At 33.8% G+C, this 27,621-nt stretch overlaps 1 protein-coding gene and 1 pseudogene across 1 annotated transcript in view; one reads left to right on the top strand and one right to left on the bottom strand.

The window, feature by feature from the left end:
- The window catches only part of Tlk1 (tousled like kinase 1), a 137,202-nt gene that overhangs the window by 52,430 nt on the left and 57,151 nt on the right, over positions 1-27,621 (bottom strand). The window contains exon 3 of the mRNA XM_026389540.2: positions 12,044-12,115. Within this exon, the coding sequence (XP_026245325.1) occupies positions 12,044-12,115 (72 nt within the window). The remainder of the gene's footprint in view (positions 1-12,043; positions 12,116-27,621) is intronic.
- LOC113183312 (small nucleolar RNA U3) lies at positions 15,441-15,669 on the top strand (annotated as a pseudogene).

Here is a 27,621-nt window from a genome sequence, read left to right on the forward strand (position 1 = left end):
AATAAAAACTTTCAGTGAAGCCCAGTGCTGCTGATTCATCCCAAGTCACATAGGTCTATTTGGGAATATAGAATGGACCTGGGGGAAGGGGGAAGATAAGGCAGAAACTCACCAAACTCTTAATCATTTTAGAGATTGATGAGAAAAAGTTTGAAAACAGCAATTTTCAAACTCTATTTCAGCAATTCCTTAGGGGAGAGAAGGTTGTGCACACACAAGCTATTAAAGAGGAGGAAGAAGGAAGGGAAGGAGAGGGAAGAGTAAGGTAAAGCTTTAGCCTACCAGAGACACACCCTGTGCCGCCTCCACCCCTGTCCCTGCAAACACAGCATCCCTATTTTAATATAATGAGATTTCCTTTCAAGAAACAGCTTGTACCTTTAAAAAGGTTAGAAAAACTACTTATTCATTACAATCAATGATTTCCTTGAAGAAATCCTAAGGACTCAATCATACCATCCATGTCCTTAACAAAGTGTAAAATTTGCTCATATCAAATATTTCTTACATAGAACATTTTGAAGCTTATTATTTCTTTTGCTAATAATGCTGTCATTTCTTCCTTCTCTACTTTTTTAGAACTAGCTCACTACAACTGACCACAAATAAGGAAGGACTAGTATAAGGCAACATAGTAGGATTTGATTTTAAAGTAAAAATGGAAAGAATATAGTAATTACAAAGCCAATAAATTTCCACACACAATGGAACAGCAGTTAGCAGAAAACGAAGAAAGGAAAGATTAGTACTCCTAAATCTATTTAGCTTTGTAAATCCCAGATTTGTAATCATACCAAAACCAGAGTGACTACTCTGGCATTTAAATGTTCCAAGACATTAGCGTGAACTTACACAGTATTTTCAAGCAGTTTAAAGTTTGTTTAATAAAACAAAGACAAATTTAAAGCACTCATGAGATGACTAATACAACTAAGCTAATGCTATAATTTTATTTGGAAATTAAGTAAATGATTATTAAACAAGGGTTTTATATCTAATCATGTGGCTTCTTGTTTTATGTTAAAGTTTTTTTTTCAGTCTTTCTTCAAAGCAAAAAAGACCAAGATTAAAGAAAAAAAAGTAAGAAATCTTAATGCTACCACAGAATAAGGAACATAAATCAATATGAACTATTTTTCTACAAGCCTCAAACTAGAGAGACATTTAAAATTACCAACATAAATACATTACAGAAAACTGTTACAGCGTGTGAAAAGATATTTCAATATCAGTTAAAAAGGAAGGAACTTATTCTTCACTCTAAGCTAGAGTTCATAAGGTCTGACTAAACAGATGACAACCAAAGTTGGATATCATTATCTCTAACAAAATTACTAAAAGAAAATTATTTTTACAAAAGTTACACTATTAATATCTTTAATAAAATATTCAATCCTGAAACTTACCAGAATGAATATCTTTGGACAGACTCATTTAGCCCAAAATTGGTTTAAAAAATACAACTCGTTGGCTATTCTATGATTCATATTCATGGTATCAAATACAAGGTTACATAATTGCAATAAATGGAATGGCAATGCAACTGATAAAAATAATCCTTAATTTTTACCCACATTTCTAGGCAAAACTTTTTGATCTAGATTGAGACAGGATAATGCTGGAGAAATATCTGTGTTATTTTAATAGCACATACCAAAACAGCACTGAACTAGAAAGGAAAATCTGGGTCCTTACAAAAATAGTCAATGTAAAGTAGATGTTCTTTTCAAGAACACTTAAATGGATAAAATGTCCTGTTTTTTTTTCCCCAAAAATTTTAAATTTTAAAAAACTGGGTTAGAATATAATATACCATAATAAAACAAACTGTTTATGAAAATTTTCTTGCTATTTTGTATCCTACTTACATTTTGATAAAACGCATCAAGAAATATGTACATTTTAATTCATAGATGATTTTGAGCTGGCATGACCTAAAATTCACATAGTCTGTCTCTGTTCAAGCATTGAAACTTTAATATCAAGAACTATTATCTGGATTATATGTTGCGCTATGTTATATTATTACATGTTTGCTTGAATCTTTGGTCTCTAAAAGATCTTTGTTATATTGCTGATTTTAATATTTAATATAAAAAGGTCGTTTATGCAATATTTTGGAATCCTATCTTCAAATAAGAGAACTTCCTTGCCATTCTTAGTAAATCACATCAACAAATCAGCAATTTTTAGTGTTGTCTACTTTTTGCTCTATTGCCTTTATTATTTAATAACATGTAATAAAAGATGGTAGGGCACCAATAATAAGAAATTGGAGAAACACCAGACTAAAATGTGAGCTGTTTCACAGGGAAACTTGCTGTGTGCCAGTTCACAACACTTTTAAAAGCCTGAAGGATTTTCACTTTTTTTCACACATGTCCAGCATCCACAACCATGGGTTTCAAAGAAACATAATACTAAAACAATTACTCTTCATTTTTAAACCACCTTACTTGCTGGCTCACACTCTGGCTTCTTAAACTCTTATCACTTGTATCATTTAAATTTACATACATCAATGCAGGAACATACTCAACTTTTCAGTATTGATGAAAAGTGATTTTGTTTGCTGTTTTCTTATGTAGCATAACTATTAGCATTTTTCTTTCTCTTGCTTTACCTCTAAGGATTCATTTGTTAAAGAGTACTATACCTTAAAATTAGAATAAAGCTGAATTTTCTCTCCTATTCAAATTATCCTGTCAGTAGTTTTCAAATCATACAACCAGAATAAAAAAGACATACAGACTCGAGCATAGTGGCATACACTTGTAATCCCAGAGGCTGGGGAGGCTGAGGTAGGAGGATCTCCAAGTTCAAAGCCAGCCTCAGCAACAGCGAGGGGCTAAGCAACTCAGTGAGACCCTGTCTCTCAATAAAACACAAAATAGGGCTGGGGATGTAGCTCAGTGGTCGAGTGCTCCTGAGTCCATTCAATCCTTAGTACTACCCCCCCCCCAAAGCCATATAAAACAACAGCTGTGGGGAGCACAGAGGAGAAGCAACATTTCAAGATAATTTATTTGGGAAATTTTGGCATTTTGAGAGTACTTAGAATAGTAAAATATATAACAATGGTCTTGTAACTTTGTCCCATTGTGACATCCATGATAAAAGTAACATTTTACAGCATGTATAACCCTACAAACATTCCCTTGAGCACAAATCCCTAGGTCCTTATACCACAATTTCTTTGGGATATTTTTAAATGTAAATGCTGTCTCACAGAATGTGCGCAATTAAATTTTTAGATGCAAAACTGCATTTTCAAAGACAGTATCAATCTACTTTTACACTAGTACTATGACAATGTTTATTAATCTTTCAAAATATGTATCTAATGGGTAAAAAAGTATTACTGTTTTCTCTATAACAAAATAACATTTGTAACCAGAAAAAAGTGTGATTTATTTTTTAAAAAGTTGTGTTATATATCTTTTAGTGTTGATACTCAATGTTGACTACGCACCAGAATAATTTACAAAGTTTTCATTTAAAAGTTCTTTGGGAGCTTCCTGTCCAAATTTAATTACCTCTAGAAGACCACCAAAGGAATTTTTAAAGCTCCAGAAGTGATGTGATTTTGATGTATCATCAGGACTAGGAACAGTCGATCTAAAATAATAAGTCAATATTTCCTATATATTCCACTTTATAGAATCTCTAAAATTAAAAACATTACTCCATAAAATTTTTTGTTAAAAATAGGGACCAAAATTGTGACATACAGCAGAAAACTAATTAGGTTACAACAAGTCCAATAGGTTGTCATGGTTACTCAGTTATTTTAGAAAATGAGAATTAATCTCAAAGAAAATTAGTAAAATATGTACTGTATTCTGCTGACATAAAAATAAGCATTTTAGTATTTATAGCACTCTACTAAAGAATAAGATATTAAAACCAAATTTCTCAGTAATGTCAACTTCTGCCAAATGCCCTTAAAACCTAATCTAAAAGTAACATAAAATTAAACATTTGTGAAGTACAATTAGTCTACATTATTTTCTTGGATTGACAAATTTGATAAATACTATAAAATATCTTAAACCCAAATATCCCCCCCAATAACATTTTCACAAGACTAAAAGGGTCATTTATCTAACTATTAATTCCCATACTGCCAGACATCGAAGCTATTACTTTAAAATAAGACAAGTACTTTGGAATAAGAATTCTGACTTCATTACTTACTATCTATGTGACTATAGGCAAATTAATTACATCCTCTGTGCTTCTGTTTCCCCATTTAGAGATGTAAAATCTAGACAGTTGTAATCCAGAACTTCAGTTAACTTGCTAAAATTTTCTCTTCTCTATTAATGGGATGGTCCTTAACCGTAGGAAATTTGCCCCCTACCACCAGCAGATATTTGGCAATACCTGAAGATATTTTTAAAAATTATTTTAAATATTTTTTTAGTTGTAGATGGACACAATACTTTTATTTTATTTATGTATGTATGTATGTATGTATGTATGTATGTAGTGCTGAGGATTAAACACAGTACCTTACACGTGTTAGGCAAGTGCTCTACCACTGAGCTAAATATTCCCCTGAAGATATTTTTGGTCACCACTCTGGTAACAGGGAGGAAGGGGGTTACAGGTATTTTAATGTGTACAAGCAGAGATGCTGCTAAGCATCCTATGTTGACTGCATAGCACAGCCTCTCCCCAACCCCAGGCAAAACTACATTAGCACAAAATGTTAAGGCTGAGAAACCTTACTTTGATGAATATGGAAGAATTATTTGCAGTTGGCACATAAACTATCTACCTGGCATATTTTTTTTACTTTCATGGTCTCTTGAATTTATAGCGAAAATTTCCAGAGGCTGTATGACATGTGATGTCATCACACTGATGATCTACAAACTGTGTATTTCTGCATTCCTACATTCTAGTATTATAATTTTTAAGTTTTTTTCATTTTAAATAAAAGAATAAGTTACAAGGAAATTCAAGTTATTTCACAGGTACTTTTAGGCCTCATAATTCATGTTTGATTGTTAATGTTAGTACGAAAGACAACAGATTTCTCATTCCTCCATTGAGAAAATTATAAGTATTCACTGATGTTACAAAATACACCATTTCTGTTGCATATGCTACCCTTCAAAACAACATAGTTATTGTACATATTGTATGATGTATATAAAGCAACACTGCTACATTCTATGTCAATACAATAATCAACTTAAAAATATTTAAAAGAGTTTTGGTAAGAAGCAAAGTGAGAAAATACTACCAGTAGGAAGAAAAAGAAAGGAAAAGACAGAGGAACCCATCAAGAAGACCATAAATATAAATCAGGCTGAAATATTTTAGTAAATATTTTAGGTAACAGGATACAAACAGCATTTCTTAAAATTGAAGAGGGCACTATGCTAGGTGTCCAACATTTTCAGAAATTCAACAGATTTTAATCAAAATAAGGTCATAAGTAAGGTACTTTATTTGAGGTAAACAATAATAAAAATGTAACTTTCCAGCTAGGTGCAGTGACACATGCCTGTAATTCCAGCAGCTGGGGAAGATGAGGCAGGAGGATCGTAAATTCAAAGCCAGCTTCAGCAAAAGCAAAGCGCTAAGCAACAAAACCCTGTGTCTAAATAAAATACAAAATAGGGCTGGGAATGTGGCTCAGCGGTCGAGTGCCCTTGAGTTTAATCCCTGGTACCCAAAACAAAAAGAGTACCTTTCCATTACACTCAACCTATTCATCACTAAATTCATTTTTAAGTTCTCTTTTCTTTCTTGGGGGTTTAGATTATGGCATTAAAACTTCTCCAAGTTACAGCAAATGTACGTAAACAAAAAAATAAATAATAATCTTTAAAAATGAATCTAAAAACCCCAAATTAAGGCTAGTATTACCTCTATTTTCAAATAGATCATAACTTCCAATTAATCTATTGTACTTAATTTGTTCACTGAGGGCCTAGTCAAGCTAAGAACTATTAAGAGGAGAAAAAAGAAAACATCAGAAAGTAGAAGTCAGATGTGGTGGTGCACACCTAAAATCCCAGCTACTGAAGACACTGAGGCAGGAGGATCTCAGGTTTGAGGATCTAAACATGGCAACATAGCAAGACCTTGCCTCACTGGGGGGTTGGGGGGGGGTGGGGAGAAAGAGAGAAAAAATTTAAAGAAATAGAAAATCAAGAGATGAGAACATATAAAACAAGATAAAACAGAAAATGTTCAAGATGCAATAACTTCAATGTACTCATAACTTGAAATCCTTAATGATAAATAATATAAAAACCCCAAATATATTTAGATAGACAATAAACAGTAATTTAAGGCCAGTGGATAAAGGATTAAGATTCGATAATTACCTAGTAGGAAATGGGGAGGGGGGATACTGGTTCTAGAGAGAGATTTATTTTAAACATATATTGTTCAACTCTGATTTAAGTTACACAAACATATTGTAAAAGATGAGTATTAAAGATTAAATTAAGGCAAGAACAGAATAATTATATATGTATACTTTAGAAATATTAAAATTATGGAGTATACTACATGTAAACACACATGTACAAAGAAACAACTGTTTTTCCAATATAAATTAATGAAGATACTATAATTCAATGAAGTTTATATTATGACAAATATCCCAACCTCAGTAGAAAATAAGTAAGAGAAATATATTCTAGGACATCTAAAAGTAGACAAAGAAAAATGGTTGGGACATTAAATCATTATAAATTCTAAAATAAATAATTAATCTTTGCATCTTGAGCTCAGGTAGGGGTTGGAACAGAAATTGTACAGAATTTAGAGAAAACAAAGAAAGAAGGTCATTGCGTTTAGATAGAAAAGAGTCCTACCAAAAGAACTGCAAGTAGGTAAATCAAGGTAAGTTTAAAACATGGTAAACACTAGTAATTAAGAAATATGGTGAACTGGGGTATAGCTCAGTGGTAGAGCGCTTGTCTCACACGCATGAAGCACTGGGTTCAATCCTCAGCACCATATAAAAATAAATACATAAATAAAAATAAGATATTAGAAAAAGAAAAGAAACACAGGCTTCTTATCCTCATAAAATGAGGCAGCAGATAAGCTCATGACCATATTTCTAACTCCTTCAGGTACTACCCTAAAATGTTTATATAAGGCTTGGGGTTGGAAGGACAGTTTTGTGGTAGAAAGCTTGCCTAGCGCACGTAAGGTCCTGGGTTAAATACCCAGCATGCATGCATAAATAACTTAATAAGTAAATAAAAGATAACTCATTTTCACAATGAAGTAGATGAAAAGTTATTAGATATACCTGTCTGTGACTAACCTTGCCACCCAGGGTGTCTAGATTTCACTTGTTCATACCTCTTCCTGAAAAAGATGTTAGGTTTTGTTTCTATCTCTTCTTCTCTTTTCAATACTTTCCTTGTTTCCATCACAGCTCTATAATCCTTCCCTTCCCATATAACATAGAAACTACTTCCTTTCCTTCACAATCAAGGTTCTGTCAACAGCCATCAATATTTGCTGTCAATTCCTCAATTACAACCCTTAATCTACTAAAACTAAGCCTAAGTGACAAATTCTTAGTCATTCTTTTTTAACAATCATACCCTTGACTTTTTTATAAGACATCTGACTTTACTCACTATTCCTCCTCCTTCATTATCTGTTTTTCTTCCCGTTGTCTGCCCACCTCCATAACAGGTACTCTTTTTTTTTTCTCCAACCTATCTATCTCACTTGCTAATATCTCCAAGCATTAGACAGAGAAAGAGAAAAACAGGTGTGTTCATCTATAAAAGCAGTTTTTAAACTTCTGGGTCTCAGAATCCCTCTACATATTATTGAGGACCCCAAAGAGCTTTCATTCATGTGGGTTACAACTATTGGTATCTACCATTTAGGATTTAAAACAAGAAATTTTATAACACTAGAATGTAGAAATACACAATTCATAAATCATCAATGTAATGGCATCATGTATCATACAGCCTCTGGAAATTTTAATTAGAAACTCATGAGGAAATGAAAGAAAAAAAGTCATATAATTTCTTAGAACTGTTACAAAAACCATTCCGATCCTACAGACTCCTTGAAGGAACTTCAAGAACCCCTAGGAATCCTCAGACTACACTTCTGAGATTGTGCTATCTATACCCATCCATTGATTAATATGTATGGCCAAACACTTCTTAGTCTGACCTTTTTCCAAAATTCCAGATAGCTTCTACCATCTGCAGGTATATCCCCATTTGTTCATTCCACAGGTATTCAAACTTGATATTACCAGAATTCATTTTCTAGTGTGACAAATCTATTCATCTTCATTCTGTGTTATCTATTTCAGTCAAAGGAACTAAAGCTAGATACCTTTCAATCTAACTAGATACCTTTTAATTATCCTTTGTACCTTTCTTTTCTTCTTTATGCTAATTCAAACTCATCAAATCTTGCTGATTATAATTTTTAAATATAGTGAAATGTCTGAGCTTATAAGAAATGCAAACACCTATCCAGACCTACTGACTTAAGAATATAAATGATTCATTTGCACGTTATAGTTTGATAGCATTTGCCGGGATAGTGAAAGTCGTAGTAACTTCTCAGTAGAGAATCTAAAGGAGAAAACAGAGTCCAACAAACTTGAGAACAGTATAATTAGAAACTCTCTCCTTTCTTCCACTTTTTCATCTCAATATTAAACCTTGGGGACTTGGAGTTTTGTAATGAAAGTAGGATTCCTTAACAAAATGACTTTTCTAACAACTCAATCCTATCCTCTACACTGCCAAAAGTACACTGTAAAAGCCTTTTACAATTCTACATTGTCTTTTTTTCTCCCGTTTCAGTGGTTCTCCATCACCTCAAGTCCAAATTCCGTATCATGAGATATAAGAGTCTTCAAAACCTGATCCTGATTCTCTTTCACTATTTTTGCATATACTCCCTATAACGTAAGTTTGCAAACTATTGGAATCACAAGGCAGCTTGGTATTTTTACGTTTCTCAGGTAATCTAAAGTGCACGAGGGGCTGAGAGTCACTGATCTATGCCTGTAACCAAGTTACCTTCACACCTGTATACAGAAGCAAAAGCACACTCTAGTCTCCTTCTGCCTACCTTTTTCTCATGCTTTGTTCTTTGGGATAAATTCACAGCCTTTCTTAGTCAATTATCATCTCTTTTTTGAAGGAAGCCCTTTTGCCTATCTTCTTCTGAAGACAGATGGAACTGGGAGTTGCCTATCTTTGCTCCCATATTCCCTTGTGCTTATTTAAATGTTACAGCACAGCACACCCTGTTCATAAAATGGTGTCTAAATATCTGTCAATCCTACTAGACACTGATCTCCTTTGAAGGATTGGATTGTATCCTGTTTATCTTTATATCCTGTACTTGGGCATAGAGACTAAAAGACAGCAGATATGCAGTAAATGCTTACTGACAACAACACTGAATTTTGGAGCCTGTTCAAAAGACCTAGAGTGATGCAAAATGAAAAACAAAACCACTGCCTGCCTATCTTGGTTTCATTATTAACGAGAGGAAAATGTTTTCATTCTACATTTAGAAATAAGTCAAATTCATACATAGAGTAATTCACATATAAGAAAAATAATAATTTCAGTTGAAGGAGATTCAATCTCCCTAACAGTGCCTATCACATGCTTTTTAGTTATAACGGAGGACAGAAAAAAATAGGATTCTGGGTGTCTGAAAAGAATATCAGACAGAAGAATACAAAGTAGAGAAAGGGGACATTAGCTAGGTAAAATCACCCAAGAGGGAATCAACAGATAATATGCAAGTTATGAACCAAAATAAAATGTACACTTTATATTAAAATATGGAAATAAATACTAGGAATAAAAGTTAAAAGAATTGAGGATGGGCATCGGTGGGTGGTAGAAGACAGCTATTTTTAAAGAAATAAACCTTCTTGTACTATTTACTCACAAAACCAAAACGACTATTTTAAAAATATAATGATCAGGGAATGGATTACCAAAATAAATGATATCAAGCTAATGGCATACTACATAATTTGCAACAGATTACTCTCAACCAATTCAGTTAACAAACTGTGAATATCTGTATTTTGATGTGTATGAAATTTCATCTCAAAGGAGTTAATTAAGGTACCTACTATAAAGGTAAAACCTGGAATTCGTTTTCCAGATAAGCAACTTCTTACATGGAAAAACAGAACAAAATAATAATAAAAGTTGATTCTTTGTATGTTAAGGAAAATGTATAATCTATAGTAATGCCCCCAATATTTTGCCACTAGACTTATTAAAAATCCCAGATAGGCAAAAGCCAAAAGATTTTTTCAAGATTTTCTAGTACCCCAAACATGAAACTTCTACACAAATAAAACTTTGTACATTCAATGGTTAAGCAAATTGTGTTTCATTGCAAATGTAACTATAGTTCTTAAAACAAACAAAACAAAACACCAACATTTTTAAAATGTAGCTTTGGACTTCTCTAAAAGTAAGAGGAATTTTCTTATGGCTAACTTCTCTGAAAGAGTTTATGTACTACCTAAATCTATAACTTTTATGGGGAGTATAGATACCTCCAAAGAATATAAAAGATATAATGGTTACAGGTGATCTAATTTTTTGCCTTTTTAAAAAATATATAAAAACGCCACATTTGGTGAATAGAAAAAAAAAAAAACCTCAAAATTATTTTATTGCCTGCCCTTCTTAACACAAAAGACTAGAAAAGAAGAGCATGTTAAATTACTGAATACACCCAATTCCATGAAAATATCAAGAAATGTTCCAAAGACCAGGAAATAAAAAGTAAAAATTTCTTGATACAATGTTTAAAAAACTGTACTTTGACTAGAGCTAAAGCTGCCATTTTTAAGGACTTAGTATAAGTGTGTTTATTTGAAAAAATCTAAACTGTGATAATCTGGTGCTACAGGGGCTACTAACGCTTACCTCAAGGGAACCTACTGCAGATAAAGTCCAGTCACTTGCACAGTCCTTTCAGCTGCCTGCCAGTTGTCTCTGCGGAAGGGAAAGCCTGATGAGTGAGAACCCTATGCCACACTCCTCTGGAGTGTCCGGGTGCCTGCACAGAACTGCACAACTGTCTACCTAGAGATTCCTAGATGCTTTCAATAACAAAGGACTAAAAAGATGTCATCATTGAACTTCTCTTTCCACTGAACATTGAAACCAAAGGCCAAAAGAGAGTGCTGACCACCTGTTGGTATTAACAAGGTGACAGATCTATACTAACCCAAGAAGAAGAAACACTGAAATGAATTAAGCAGAAATAAGTTAATACTGACAGGGAAAATACAAGCACACACACACATAAACGTTAAACATTAAGTGACAAGTATATAATCTGAGAGAAAAGTCTATGGTCACAAAAAGTGAAGTTGTAGCATCAACAAATAAATGCTAAAACACAAAGAAATTCCTGTCTACCTATTTTTTAAAAGATGCCATCAAGTATATAATGTTCAAAATGAACTCTACCTGGGATTCAAATCCCTACTTACAGTGTGTATTTTCTTAGTGGGGTCAGTAAGTGGGTATGAGGGGAAGGATTCATCAGATTTTTTTAAATGTACAAAGTGAAAACTAGCAACATGTTTTCATAAGAAATTCTAAAAGCAAGATAACAATGAATATCTGTATCTAAGAAAGTATACACACTCTTACTTGTTTTCAAACTAAGGAGAGAAATACAAAAGTAATAACAGAAAACCATCAAATGCAACATATTTCAAAAACCACCTTCATCTGATAGAACTATGAATAGCTAATAATGGTATTCCATTAAAGATATCTGTCTATCACTAATGTACAAGTTCAGCTACATAACCAAAGGAACAGTATTTTCTAATGTCAAATACAGTCTTCAATCTAAATATTGTGTTTCACAAGGTAGCACAAGATATTCCTAAAAGAACCTTAAATGCTCTAACTTCAGCATTACAACGATGGAGAAAAAGAAAAAAAAAAAACCCTACTTAATTAAAAGGTGATACCAACTTTTATTTTAACAGTACCATATAAATGGAAGTACTTACCTCTGATTCTTTGTCACTTAAAGATCCCAAGCTTCCAAAACTGTGATTAGAGCTTTCATTATTTGTTGAGGCCTGTTAAAAGATTTTTTAAAAGGTAAAAATTAGTAGTAATTTCAAATAAACATAAAGTACATAATCTATCTTCATAAATGAAAATAAAGTACGACTCTTTTAAGCGTTGAATCCAAGTGAAATAAAAATAAGAAATACAAAATTCTTAACACTATCAATATCTTGGCAAGTTTTATCAAATAAATAAAGTTCTGCTGTGTTTCAGAAAACGACCCATTTTTTAGAGCACCAGTTCAAAAGCAAAGGAATTGGGCCACTGCTAGGATAACAAGATCACTAAAATTAGTACCCAATATAAAAATTAATGTATTGTTTGACCTTTAAAGTCTTATTTACACTCTTCAGTTCCCTCCATTAGTACCATTTCTATCATCTCATATACACCCCTTTGCTTTCCTTCATATTAATGAACTGCTCTAGATTTGTTGTTGTTGTTGTTTAATTTAATCTTCTAAAAAACTGTTTTACCATCCTGACCATTGCTTTGCTCAAGGGTTTCCCTATTTCCTGAAAAAATTTTGAACTGTGACAAACAGAAAAAAATGGGCTATCATTCTTTAGGACAACATCTGCTTTACTTCCAATACAGTTTTATGATGTTTATTATTTTGTGAACTCTTTTGTGCCATAATACATTGAATCAATGTCTTCCAGGAATGTTTAAAAAAAGAAGCCAACAGGCTAAGGCATATATGCCAAATGATGAATTAACTTCCTGCAGGCCAGTTGATACACTCACATTTCCTTTTTATTTATTAGAGTAGCTTTCTACTAGTAAAAATAATAGTAATCTGACCTAATAGTAATCCTACTATTAATAAGTTACAAGGTGGCCTATAATCATCCTTACATAAATTTCCAAACTGACAATTACAAACATGTTCAGTACTATGCTGGATACAATAAAGGCTGTTTTCTATATAGGACAGTACTTGAAATGCTTAAGATTTAAGAAATACTTGGGAAAAGTCATAATCTAATTAGGACAAGTTTGTTAAACCTAAAAAAAATTTATGACATCACAGCAATTAAGTGATAAATTAGAAAGATTCTTAATAATGGAAGCAGTGGCAAGGTTTTTGAACTTCCATGAAAAAAATAATATAAAACTAAATAGTAAATCAAAAACCCAGAGGCAACATTTACAACACTGGGTGACAGGAATTTCAATAAATCCCCACTAAAACAGTAGGTGGAGAAAAAAATCACCAACAACCAAAAGACTTGTATTGTATCATTATTTGCATGGGAAGAAGTAAAAAGAAACATGTCTGCCAGAACTGAGAACAAGATACTCCCCAAACTGCAAAGAACTCATCAAAACCAGCAGTTAACTGGAGTATCGAAGCTATAATTGGAAGGATTTTGTCCTTTAAAATAGTGACTAAGTGCAAGGAGTCCACAGTGAAGTCTAAGTCTAAGAAGTTGAAACAGTCTATCCTTTATGAATTCTTGAAACAGACCATTCCTTGATAGGGAGGTAAAATGAGTATAAAGCAATGGGTGTAGAATTAAAATTGAGCACCACAGGTACACATGAAATAAAAAGTGGGGAAGAAAATGACCTAGAAATCTCAGAAAGCACATGCACAGTTTTGAGGAGAGCCCAAAACAGCAAAAGTAGCACTCAGAAAAAAGCCATCCTGAACCACATCTTAGCGTACAGGACATCCAATTTCACAAAAAGTAAGCAACGGAAAATAATGTTGGGTCAGCCCCATAAAGTTGTTATAAGGAAAAAGAATAAGATACAGAATAACACCTAACAAATAAAAACATACCAGAAACACACATCCACAAAATAGGTGAAGATTGTAACCTACTATTTCAAAATGAGCCAAAGGACTTTACAAAAATGATTCAAGGCTGGGCACAGTGACACATGCCTGTAATCCCAGTAGCTTGGGAGGCTGAGACAGGAGGATCATGAATTCAAGGCCAGCCTTTGCAAAATCGAGGTGCTAAGCAACTCAGTGACACCTTGTCTCTAAATAAAATACAAAACAGGGTTGGGGATGTGGCTCAGTGTTTGGGTGTCCCTGAGTTCAATGTCTGGAACCCCCCTGTCCCCAAATGATTCAAGCAAGAACGAAAAGCATATATCAGATTTTCAAAACTCAGAAATAATGTATTTATAAGAAATAACAAAACTCAGAAAAGCATTAAAGATAAAAGAAAAATAGTACTGGAAATATATAAACCAAATGAACGTGGCAAATACATATAGCAGATAATCCTTTTTTTTTTTTTAAACCAGGGCTTGAACCCAGGGGCACTTGACAACACTGAGTCACATCCCCCGTCCTTTTTATTTTGAGACAGAGTCTCACTAACTTGCTGAGTGCCTTGCTAAATTGCTGAGGCTGACTTTGAAGTTGGGATCCTCTTGCCTCAGTCTCCAGAGCTGCTGGCATGCGCCACTGCACCCTGCTAACAGATGATCCTTTAAGGGATCTAGAAAGTATAAAGGAGGAACATTCTTTAAATTAAAAGAAAAAAGATGAAAAGAATTTGAGATAAAACAACTAATGAAGCAACGAATATTTAATATACAGGCAACAGAATTCCTAAGAGTTTTAAGAAAATAATGAAAACTACAATTTAAGAAAAACTCCCCTGAAAAATGAAATTTCATTTAAAACTTCTGATTGAAAAACAAACACAATATGTACCTAACAATATCAACCCAGAAGGCCAACATCAAAGTTTTCAAAAGCGATATTTTATGCCAAAAGAAAACAAAACAACATAGTCAAGGAAAGAAAATATGAGCAAAGTGCTTTATATTCACTAAAATAAATTATTTTATGTGTTTACTTTTCAACATATTCTTCCTTAATTTTAAGCTCCTATTGTAGACGGAAACTCTGGTTTTCAGAGTTAGTAGAATACAACATTTGTTTCATATTGTATTCAGAATACATCAGGAACTACTACTGCTCCCATAAGCCCTTCCCAAAGAATCTACTGAAAACAGACTTCAAAAATCCAAAATGAAGAATTTAATCACTTTAAGAACTAAAATCAAGCAGCAATATTATTTACTTGTTGATAGAATTAAATATTAAATATTTAATCCCTATCTTCTGCACTGATCCCGAGAGCCATGATTCTCAATATAGAAGATGCAGATGCAAATAAAATTTTTATAGTCCTGAATTAGAAGTATCAATATAAACTCATGCAATATTATTTTTGAAACAAACAAAATGAATATACACGTGTACACACATAGCAACAGCAACACCAACCACCACCAATAATAGAATATCTTATATCAGAATAACCTTCCCACAGATAAATTCTGGAAAAATATTTAAAAACTAAGACTATCCTTTCAGGGATCATTTCTATAGTTTGTTACCTGAAGATACTTGAGCAACCAAATGAGAGATTAACACTTTGAGGATGGGAACAGATTTGGAGGGCTTCCTGTTTTTACAGGTTTTTTTTCCTGAAAGAAGGCCCTAAGAGTCAGCAACTAAAACTTTTTATTAAAATCTTAAGTTTTACTGGTTTTAAAAACCAGTTTCAGTCTACAATAGCTGAAAAGGAAGGAGGAATATGCTGGAAAATAGAGAACCACAAAGAAAGAGTCCTGAACTCTGCATATTATTAATTCTGCCCACCTCTCTAGCTGTTCATGTACAAGTGAGAAAGACTATAAGCAGTCCAGGTAAGGCTAAAACAACTGAACAGAGATGTTTAGCTGCTGGCCCCATTTGGCAGGCGCAGTTTAGATGTCAGTTCAGCTAAATTAACTGCCTACAAATAAAATAGAAAGAAAGAAAGAAAAATAAAGGAAGGAAGGAAGGAAGGAAGGAAGGAAGGAAGGAAGGAAGGAAGGAAGGAAAGAAGGAAGGAAAGAAGGAAGGAAAGAAGGAAGGAAGGAAGAAAATCAACATTCTCCAGAATACAACAATCCCCAGTCACTACGGTATGCCATTCAGAGTATACAAAAAATACAACATTCCTAAACATATGAAGAAACAAGCTCGTATGACCTACACTTGAGAAAAAGACATTCAGTAGAGAGAAACTATAAAGTAACACAGATCCTAGAATCAGCTAAATTAGCTATAAACATGGTTAAAATAAAAAAGGGAAATATGCTTATAATAAATGAACAAATTGGAAATTTCTGCAGAATGAAAACTGTGAAAAAGATGTAAATACTGGAACTGAAAATTTCACTCTGAAATAAAAAACAAATCACTAGATGGGCATAAAAGCAGAACTGAGAAGGACAGTATTGAAGACAGGTCAAAGAAATTATTCACATTAAATAACAGAAAGAAAAAACTTTAAATTAGCATCTGTTGGACACTAGTAAGTAATTGAACATATATGTAATGAGAGTCACAGGACATAAAATGCAGCAGAAAAAAATACTTGAAGAAAATTTCAAAACTTGGTGAAAACGTTAATTTATAAGAGTTCACCAATTCTCCTAATCGGGTTAAGTACAAAGAAAACCATACCAAGGCACATCATAGCCAAAAGGGAAAAAAATTTTTTTAAAGCAGATAGAGAAGGCATACATGAGAACAAAAGAAGGATATAAGTGACTGCTGATTTGTCATGAATACTGGAGGTCACATTTTCTCTGTGGAAATCATGAGTCAGGAGAACCTTGCACTGAGGCATATAAGATACCATCATTAAGGAAACTGAAGAGATTAAGTACAGGTGAAAAAAGAGACCTAATTTAATCTTTTCCCCATGTTTTATTCTAGAAAGTTAGCAGCCACATTTATCTTCCGCAGGTGGAAGATTATTTTCTCTCCAGAAAAGCAGACCATTTCAAAAGACAAGAACTAAGTTGTAAATCCCTCAAAGAAATTACACCTAGTTAGGTTATCCTACTAAAAAATCCATCAGACAATAAGCCCTGCCTACTCACACAAAGCATCTAATAAGTGTTTGAGTACGTAATGCACAGAGAAGAAACAAAAGACAACATCACTACATGTTTGAAGAAATGTAAATAAAAATAAAATGAAAACAGTAAGAGTTAATCCAGGCAGCAGGGGAAAAACTTCACATACAAATCATCACCAATATACTCACTGGAAATTAAGTAAGGGACAAGTGAAGTTCAAAAAAGTGGGGAGAGGACAGATAAGGCTGAAGAAATCATCCCCAAATCTTCCCTTACATAGAGACTAAATAAAATTGAAAGAAAAAAGATAACTGGAGAATCAATGCAAGAAATCCTGGTCTAAATAATGAGAGCTCCAGAAAAAAGAATTTTAAAACTGAGTAGTTCAAATTATCCCAAAAAATAATTCAAGAAACTTTCCCAGAACTATAACGTGTGAGTTTCTGGACTGGAAGGACACACTGTTTTGAACCAAGCATACTGAATTCAAGACCACACCAGGTCATATTATAATAAATTTAAAATGCTAGAGAAGATCATAAAAAGCTTTCAGCGAAGTACAGGTCACTTACAAAGTTATCAGGATTCAAAATAGCAGTGGAGTGCTCAGCAGTAAAATGCTTTGAAAATTCTAAGAAAATGATTTCCAATCTAGAATTCTACTCCCCAGATAAACTAACAAGCAAGTAGGAGGAACAAAATATGCAAGATCTCAACAACAAAAATTCATCACCCTTATACCTTTTCTTAGGAAGTGACTAAAGAATCTCTTCCATCAAAACAAAGGAATAAACCAAGAAAAGAAGATACAAGATGCAAGAACAGGAGCTCAAACGCAGGACAGACAAAAACAGGAATTTTCATGATAAAAAAGGAGATTCTCAGCATACTACAGTGACACAGCTACATCAATGTTTATAACAACTCAATTCATAATAGCCAAGCTATGGAATCAACCTAGGTGTCCTTCAACAGATGAATGGATTAAAAAATGTGGTATATATACAGAATGGAGTATTACTCAGCCATAAAGAAGAACAAAATTATGGAATTTGCTGGTAAATGGGTGGAGTCAAATAAGCCAGGCCCCCATAACTAATGGCCAAATATTCTCTCTGATATGTGGATGCTAACTCATAACAAGGGAGGGTGGGGAGAATGGAAGTCCTTGGATTAGACCAAAGGGAATGAAGGAAAGGGAGCGGGGAGGGGAATAGGAAAGACAGTGGAATTAATGATCTATCCTTATATATGAATATATAACCAGGGTAACTCCACATCTTGTACAACCACAAGAATAGAATCTTAATTAGAGTTATACACCAGTATGTACAATATGCCAAAAGGCACTCTACAGTCATGTATATCTAAATAATAATAATAATAAAATATATATATATAATAAAAATAAAAGAAGATTCTCAAATGACATGCATCCTAGATATAAAGAATAACTAGCATGGACAAAAACAGAAGAATGAAGGACTTTGGGAGTGATGTCTAAAAATAAAGGAAAAGAGGGAAGGAAAAAATAATTTGTATTTTAAAATAAGAGAGACTGGTACATGTTTACTGGTGAATATATGGATAATCACATTGTACTTAAAAAAAAAAAACTTAAAAAGACATCTACTATTAACTCTATGGGGAAAAAAGTTACACAAAAGAAGAAATGTAATAATGAAAATTTTCATGACTCACCTATGAATAAATTTCCAGTCAAAATATGAACACTGAAAAACTGAATTAATCATAAACTGAAATACTGAGTGCTATCAAAATTAGGATGGGAAAAAAATGAGGAGGGGAACAGGAAAGTGTGGATATTTCTTTAAGAGTACTGGAGCTGGGGCTGTAGCTCAGCGGCAGAGTGCCTGCCTAGCACATGAGAGACACTGGGTTTGATCCTCAGCACCACATAAAAATAAAACAAATAAAATAAAGACATACTGTCCATCTACAACAACAAGAATTAAAAAAAAAAAAAGGTATAAGACTGGATTGTTTGAAAGACCCAACTCCTTATCTTCTATAAAATGAAGTCAATAACTATCTGAAATTGAAAGATAAGTAACTATCATAATTTAAAATACATATGTAAAAAAAAGCTACAAAAGAAGAGGAACTGACTTTGGGAAGAATGCATCTAAGGCTGGAAGGATGGGACAAAGTTCTATCAATTATAATTATAGGCCTAAAAGATTTGCCTAAAAGATTGTGTGACTCTTACTTCTTATTTGTAGGAATTCTTTCTACATTCTGGGTTATAGGTCTTCCATGGTTTGCCTTTTCACTCTCTTTTTTTGTCATTTTAAACATGGTTAAATTTACAAATGTTTTTCTTTATGTTTGTGCCTTGTATAACCCATTTATGAAATTTGTCGATCCAACTCACAAACATAGTCTATTCTTATTAAAACTTTATTGTGACTACAATTTAACTGGAATTCGTTTTTGTATCATGGTAAGAGCTGGGAATTAAGGGATTTTTATTTCCCCATACAAATATCCAATTGCTCTAGTGCATCTATTATAAAATCACCTTTTTCCCAAGGCACTGCAGTGTCACCTTTGTCATAAATCAAGTTATGACATAAGGATGACAGTTGCTGAACTCTGTTCTGTTCTATTGATATACTTTTTTCTACCTTTTTGTCAATATTACACTAATTTAATTATTTTAACTTTATTATATTCCTTGATATCTAATAGTATGGTTCCTTCAGCTTTGTACCTCCCCCCAGCCTTTTTTTGTTTTTGTATTTCCTTTAAGACTGCCTTAACCATACTTGGCCTTTATAATTTGATATAAGTTTTGGAATCAGCCTGCCAATTTCTCCACTCCTCAAAACCATGTGGAATTACAGTGAATCAATAGAACATTTTAAGAAGTGATAGCATTATAACACTGTCTTCCAAAACATGAACTTTATACCTCTCATTTGGTTAGGGTTTTTTGATTTTTCTGCATTCTACAGTTTTCAGTGACAATGTCTTGAGTATTTCCTATACTGCTGTACATGGTATCATTTTAATAACTTCATTTTCCATTTAATTGTTGTTGACATATACAAATATAATAATTTTAATACATGATTTATATCCAATGACCTTGATTAATTTACTTCTTGGTGATTTTTTTCTATGTCACAATCATGTTATGGGAACCATCTTTATTTCTCTATGGGTACCAGTTACATAACTGTGTTTAGTTACTGAAAATTCATTGAGCAATATACTTATGAGCGGGGGATTTGGCTCAGTTGTAGGGTACTTGCTTAGCATACACGAGGCCCCAGGTACAGTCCTCAGTACAAAAACAATATCAACAAAAATATACTCACGATATATGCATTACTCTATATGTACTAAGGAGAACTACTTAGAAGCTCTGCAATTCATCTAATTTCACTATTGACATAAAAATCTTCATATTTCATCACAAGGCGTTTCTTGTAAAAAGCACTTATTTAAAAAGGTTGATAATCTCATTATTGATTCCTTGGAGAACATAACTATAACAATTCTTCATAGATTAGTATCCATTTATTCTTTTTTATAAGTATTTTTAAATTGTAGAGGGACAGAATATTTTATTTATTTATTTTTTGTGGTGCTGGGGATGGAATCTAGTGCCCCACAAATGCTACGCAAGCAAGCACTCTACAACTTGGCTACAATTGCAGCTCCCCCATTTATTCTTACCTTAGCTTCTGTATCAAAATTAATTCTGCATCAGAATCAGTTTAGAAATGCTTTTCCTAATTACAATATAACCCTACTTTTAAAATTATTTTAATTTCTTTCTTTTCAATTATAATTGCACATTATTTATGGGGTACAGTGTGATATTTCAAAACGTATACAATGTGTATTGATCAAATCGGGGTAATTAGTATTTTCATTTCCTTACCATTTCTTCTAGCTCCTCTCTAGTTCTTTTTTTCTTCTTTCTTTATTTATTTTATTTGGTACTGGGGATTAAACTCAGGGGCACCTTATCCCTAAGCTACATCCCTAGCCTTTTTAATTTTGACACAGGGTCTCACTATATTGCTTAGGGCCTTGCTAAATTGCTGAGGCTGGCTTTGAACTTGTGATCCTTCTTCCTCAGCCTTCTGAGCTACTGGGATTACAGGTGTGGGCCACTGTACCTGGCATTCTTCTAGTTCTTTACAACAAGTTAATGTACACTATAGTTGCCCTACTGCTACTAGAATGTGTTCCTCCTATCTAACTGAACTGTGATACTCATTATCCAACCTCCCAACTACCATTCTTAGCCTCTAAGTAGTGCTACTCTCTATCATTTGGGGATCAACATTTTGTTACCACATAAGAAAGAAAATGTTTATTTATGTGTTTGGCTTATTTAACCTAACATGTCTTCTACTTCCATCTAATTTTCCCACAAACCACAGCATTTCATTTTTAATGGTTAAATAATATTTCATTGTGTGTATGTGTGTCCCATTTTTCTTAACCATTCATCTGACTCCACATCTGAGCTACCATACATAGTGCTGCAATACACATGGGCATATAGGTATCTCTTTGATATGCCAATTTAATTTCCTTTGGATTTATACTAGAAGTGGGATAGCTAGTAGACATTGGGAATGTATGGTTAGTTTTATGAGGTCTTGTGGTTTGAATGTGAGGTATCCCCCAAAAGATCACATGCAAGATAATGCAAGAGGTTTGGAGAAGAAATGATTGGGTTATAGCCTTAATCTAATCAGTGAATTACTCAACCTCACCCCAGGGAATTAACTGAGTAGTAACTTGAGGTAGGTGGGGTGTAGTTGGAGCAAGTAGTTCACTGGGGGTATAGCTATCGGCTATATATTTTGTATCTGGAGAGTGGAGACACTCTCTCCCTGCTTGCTGATCACCATGTGAGCTGCTTCCCTCTGCCATACTCTTCCACCATGATACTCTGCTTCACCTTGAGCCCCAAGGAATGAAGCCTGCTGTCTATGGATTGAGACCTCTGAAACCTTGAGCCCTCAAATAAATTTTTCCTCCTAAAATTGTTCTGGTAAGATCTTTTAGCCACAGCAAGAAAAAATTGCTGAATAAAACATGAGGAATCTCCATATAGTTCCCCATAAGGGCCATGCTAATTTACATTTCCACGATCAGTGACTAAGAGTTCTCCCATTGGGCTGAGGCTGTAGCTCAGTGGCAGAGCACTTGCCTAGCACCTGTGAGGCACTGGGCTCAATCCTTAGCACCAAATAAAAATAAATAAATAAAGGCATTCTGCCCATCTATTAACTACAAAAATTTTTTAAAAAGACAAAAGAGTTCTTTCTTATCCACATTCTTGCCAGCATTGATTATTTTGCTTTTTTAATAATAATCATTGTTAATGGGTAAGAAGATATCTCATTGTGGTTCTGGTTTGCAATTCCCTCAGGGCAGTGATATATAACCTTATAAGGTTTTCATTGGTATTCTGGCCAACAGTATGGTGAAAAAAACAATATTTAAACTAGCCAATACCTTTTTTTTTAAACTAAGACTATTAAAATTAACATTTAAAACTTAATTTTCTCAGTTGCACTAGCCATATTTTAAGTCAACTAACAGCATAACAGGCCACACAGATATAAAACAGAGCCACCATTACAGAAATTCTGTTGGACAGAGTTGCTATAGACCAGAGGTCAGAAAACTATATAGCTCTCCATATATTTTTTTTTAATATTTATTTTTTAGTTCTCGGCGGACACAATATCTTTGTTGGTATGTGGTGCTGAGGATCGAACCCAGGCCGCACGCATGCCAGACGAGCGCGCTACCGCCTGAGCCACATTCCCAGCCCTCTCCATATATTTTTATAAATAAAATTTTATTGGGACATAGCCACACTCATTTGATTACATACAATTTGTGGTTACTTTAGTGCTATGACAGCAGAACTAACCAGAACAACTGAGTCATTGTGTATGATGTACCATATGATGTACATATTAACTACTTGGACCTACAAAGAAAAAGTTATACACCTTTGCTATAGACCATATCCCCCCCTCCAACAACAACACAAAAATACGGTAGGAATATGCATGTGTATACACGTTAAGAAAGAATGAGAATGAATGGAAATGCTTTTACAGTTAAGAGTGCAATGCTATATTTCACCAACAGATGCCCCCACCTAACCAGCTATAATCTAGTGAAAAAAAATTCCTCACTTCCCTAAAAAAGCAGTCTTAAATCTGAAATTTGAAATTCAAGTCTTTTGATACAAAACACAGTAAACACTTTCCATTTTAGGTGCTCAACATTCATTCCAAGTTCAAGACAGCACGAGTTTCCTTCTGGAAAACTACAGATAATTTGCCTTACTACTGTTCTCCTTTCATATATACTCTCCACCCATACCAACAGCCAAGAAACCAAAGGGAAAGCACAAAACCAGTACTCAAATAATCAACTCTCTCCCCTTGAATTTTGTGTCTTGAAAGTGATATAATAAAGGAGGGATGGGGGAAAGGAGAGTGAGAGAGAATAAGTGTGTGTGTGTGTGTGTGTGTGTGTGTGTGTGTGTGTATGTGTGTGTGTGTGTGTTTGAATCCAGTAGAGATATAGAATCAGAATGTAAGTATTTCCTGCTGCCTAGAGACCCAGAGTTGCCCCAATTCCTAAGTCTGGGTTTCCAAGCCTCTGAACCATTCTATAAATTACACAATATCTGCCAAAATCTTCCCTTCTTTGTTTAAGGTAGCTAGAGTTCATTTCTTTTTCTGCAAATAAAGTCCAATAATTAATATAAAATGTAAATCATTTAATAATGGTTTGGCAGAAAATATGGAACAGAATGAAGTGGAAAATAAAAATCACTATTTAAAAACAAGATAATTTATCCATATATAACATTTAATTTTAAAAGGGCACACTGCATATTTTGACTAGGATGAGCTCTAAGGTAAAACTGTAAAACAGGCTAAGTTTTGGTCCCTACCCTCAATCTCAATCAGCACTACCACTATGCTGGTTCTTGACTCTGAGTTGCCCATTATTCATCCACTATTCTGTTCTTACCTCTCTGTTAATTGCCAATTAATTCTAAATATTAATTAAGGAGTTTAAATTTCAGTTTGCATCTATGGGTACAAAGGCAAAGCCAGTGGTATGTTTCCCATCTCCCCAAACATCTTTAGTTCACTAATATTCCAAAACATCCACTTAATATGCCAATGGGAATGTGTCACATTTTAACAGAATATGAAATGTGGATTTAACCTGCAAACTAAGATCACCCTCCAACTCCTATGGCCATTATTAGAATGACTATAAGGAATTTGAAATAGGGTTTGTGTTCTCTGTATGTAAACCAAGGACATTAAATGAAACTTTATACATAATCAGTATTTGAAATATATGCTGAGGGCTGGAGATGCAGCTGAAAGGTAGACCACTTGCCTAGCATGTGTGAGGTCCTGGGTTCAACATAGCACTGAAAAAAAAAAAAAAGCTGAGGGAATGAAGCAAGTGGGTGTTTTATTTTGTTTTCCATGTAATGTTATCAGCACAGAAATAAGTAAATTAGTAAACCAAACAAACCCTGGTCCTATTTTCAGTTCCAAATACCATGTTGGATCTTACTAGGGGCATAAAATCTCACTAGGGATCTTGTTGGTCATCACTAGGGACACAATGTTAGAGCAAGTCCAGAAAGACTACATGAGCCATAGGCACTCCAGGTGCAATTCAAATATTTTCTCCAGTTTTCTTTAGAATACATCTATGTCTCAAATCTAGTCTTCTAATAGCCTTAGCCTCCAAGGTTTTCAAAACAGAATTAGAATCAAGGTATACTGTTTTGATTTCTTAAAGTTATTTCATTCCCCAAGTTAAGCAACTGAGCTATGCCACAGTCCCTTGTACTCAAGATCTTAGCAGTCTGTAAAAAATAAATTAACATGTAATAGGGTAAAATCTGTTCTGGTACATATAGATTATCAATGGAAGGACATAGGTTTGCCAAATTTGATTTGGGCAATCAGGTGAAAAGAAGCAGTCATAGAAACATTTGACCTTTGACATTTAAACAGCAGTGAATCTGATGAAAAATGGGGATAAAGGTAAGTGAAGCAAAGTTAACTGCATGTTCAACAAAAAAAAGATGTGAAAAACTATGCTCATTATGGAACCACTGGTGGTCTGATATGACTGGATAAAAGTAGGACTATGAAGAAAAGATGAAACGTGGGGCATAAAATTGGGCTATAGAGATAAGGCAAAGGTTCCAAGACAATTCAATGGTAAAAAATAGGCTTCTAAACAAAAGAGTCTGAAATTAACTGGCTAACCACATGAGAAAGAATGAATATGAACTCCCTTCCTCCTAAATATACACAAATGAACTCAAAATGGATCAAAGACCTTAAGAACCAGAACTAACTATAGGTGTTTTACCAGAAAACACTATGTGTCTGTGTTTGTGTGTGTGTATGTGTGTCCGTGTCCCTGGATTAGGCAATGGTTTCTTACATATGATACTCACAGAATTAGAGAAAATATGCAATCATATATCTTGATATGTATAATACTTAGAACTCAAGTGTGAATAAATAACCAAGTTTTTAAATGGGTAAAATATTTGAACAGGTATCTCACCAAAGGAGATATGTGAACAATAAGTACATGAAAAGTAAAGATTTCCAATCATTAAGAAAATGCAAATCAAAACACAATGATACCACTTCACACACCACTCAGACTGGCTATAATAAAAAAATTAACAAGCCCTGGCAAGGATGTGGAGAAATTAGAATTGCTTATACATTGCTGATGGAAATGTAAAATGGCAAAACTATTTTGAAAAACAGTTTGGTAGTTTCTCAAAATATTACACACAGAGCCACTGTAGCATTCCTCTCCTACCTACATACCCAAGAGAGCTAAAACACATGTCTACACAAAAACTACCAAAGTGTTCCTAACAGTTCATAATATTTTTGTCCAAAAAAATGGTAACAACCCAAATGTCCACTAACTCATGAGTAGATAAATAACATGTGGCATATCCATATACTGGAATTATTTGGTCATAAAGAGGAACGAGTACTGATATATGTATTACAGCATTTATGAACCATGAAAACATTATGCCAGGTGAAAAACACCAGACACAATGTTACATAGTGTATAACTGCATTTATATGACATGTCCATAATAGAAAAATCTAGAGAGACAAAAAGTAAACTAGTACCTTCCAGGAACTAGAGTATAAAGTAGGGGAACAGGGAAGTTGCTGCTAATGGTCAGGGGTTTCATTTAGAGGGCAGGAAAAACATTCTGGAGTTTGACAATCGTGGTGTGTGAACAACTGTGTATATATTTAAAAACTACTGAGTGCATATTTTAAATGGGTCAATCTTATGGTATGTGAATTATCTTTCAGTATGAAAAGATATAAAAGTTCAAATTACTGGAGAGAAAAGAGCATAAAAGAAAAAAAGCTTGACAAAATACAGTATATAGCATACTGCAGGGATAGGCTCAGCATCAGTCATCTGTCAATTGTGTTTGCAGCTGCTATTCTCTAACACCAGTGCAGCCATTAGCCAATGAAGCTCTAGCTGAAGAAGTGGGCTAAGGAGGTGTCAATATCATGGCTTATCCCAGCAGAATCCTCCTCAAATCAACAGGGTGGTAAAGCACTCAGGAAGAAATCAGCTACTAAAGTCACTTCCAAATGCACCAACTACTGGACAGATGATGAAATCTCATGCCAAGTCTAGGAACTGCAACACTTTGTGACATCTGACATTATTAAAAGTCCACTGAACTTATGATTCATAAATCCCCCCCTTCCCGTGTCTGTTGTGAGAAATTACTCAAGTCTTCAAAACAGATCTGCACTTCCAGACCAATTACTGGTGGTTTGCACGAGTCAAGTGAGGTCTACCTGGTTGGCCTGTTTTGAACACACCAACCTGTGTGCTATTCATATCAAACATGTAACAATTATGCCAAAAGACATCCAGTACAAGCCACATACATGGAGACTAAGAATTCATTATGATGGGAAACATTTCATTCTGGGAAAAAAAATTCCCATTTTTGGTATTTTGGAATATCAGATATTTTCCCCATGGGGTCAAAAGGTACCTACCTAAGTGTATGATTTCAAGAGGAAAACAAGGTATAGAAATCAGGTATTGGCAGTTTCCCCATTTTAATTTGTTTGAATTTTTTATATAAATGCAGGAACATAAAGCATTAATGCAAGTCAGAATGTATCAGTAAATAAGTTTCAACAGTTTGATTACATAGCAATTATAAATAAACTTATTAAATTTTTCTGGACAATATCAGCACATGTACTTTTTAAACAAGTAAATTTTTTATTGACAAACAACAAAAAAATATAGCAGTATATAACCCTTTATATAAACATTCAAATAAACATTAGGTACACATGCAAACACAAACACACAGAGAGACTCAAAGTTTTCAGAGAATAAGAACTGTTTGAAACTGATTTTAAATAGACAATGTAAACGAGCTACTTCAGTTCATTTCTGAGTATTTTTCTAGAATCTCTATGTCTACACAAGTAAATTAAATATATCTTCTTTGGTTCCTCTCTTCTTAAAGCTGGTA

Source organism: Urocitellus parryii, chromosome 1 (genome assembly GCF_045843805.1).
Source record: "Urocitellus parryii isolate mUroPar1 chromosome 1, mUroPar1.hap1, whole genome shotgun sequence".
Lineage (NCBI taxonomy): Eukaryota > Metazoa > Chordata > Mammalia > Rodentia > Sciuridae > Urocitellus > Urocitellus parryii.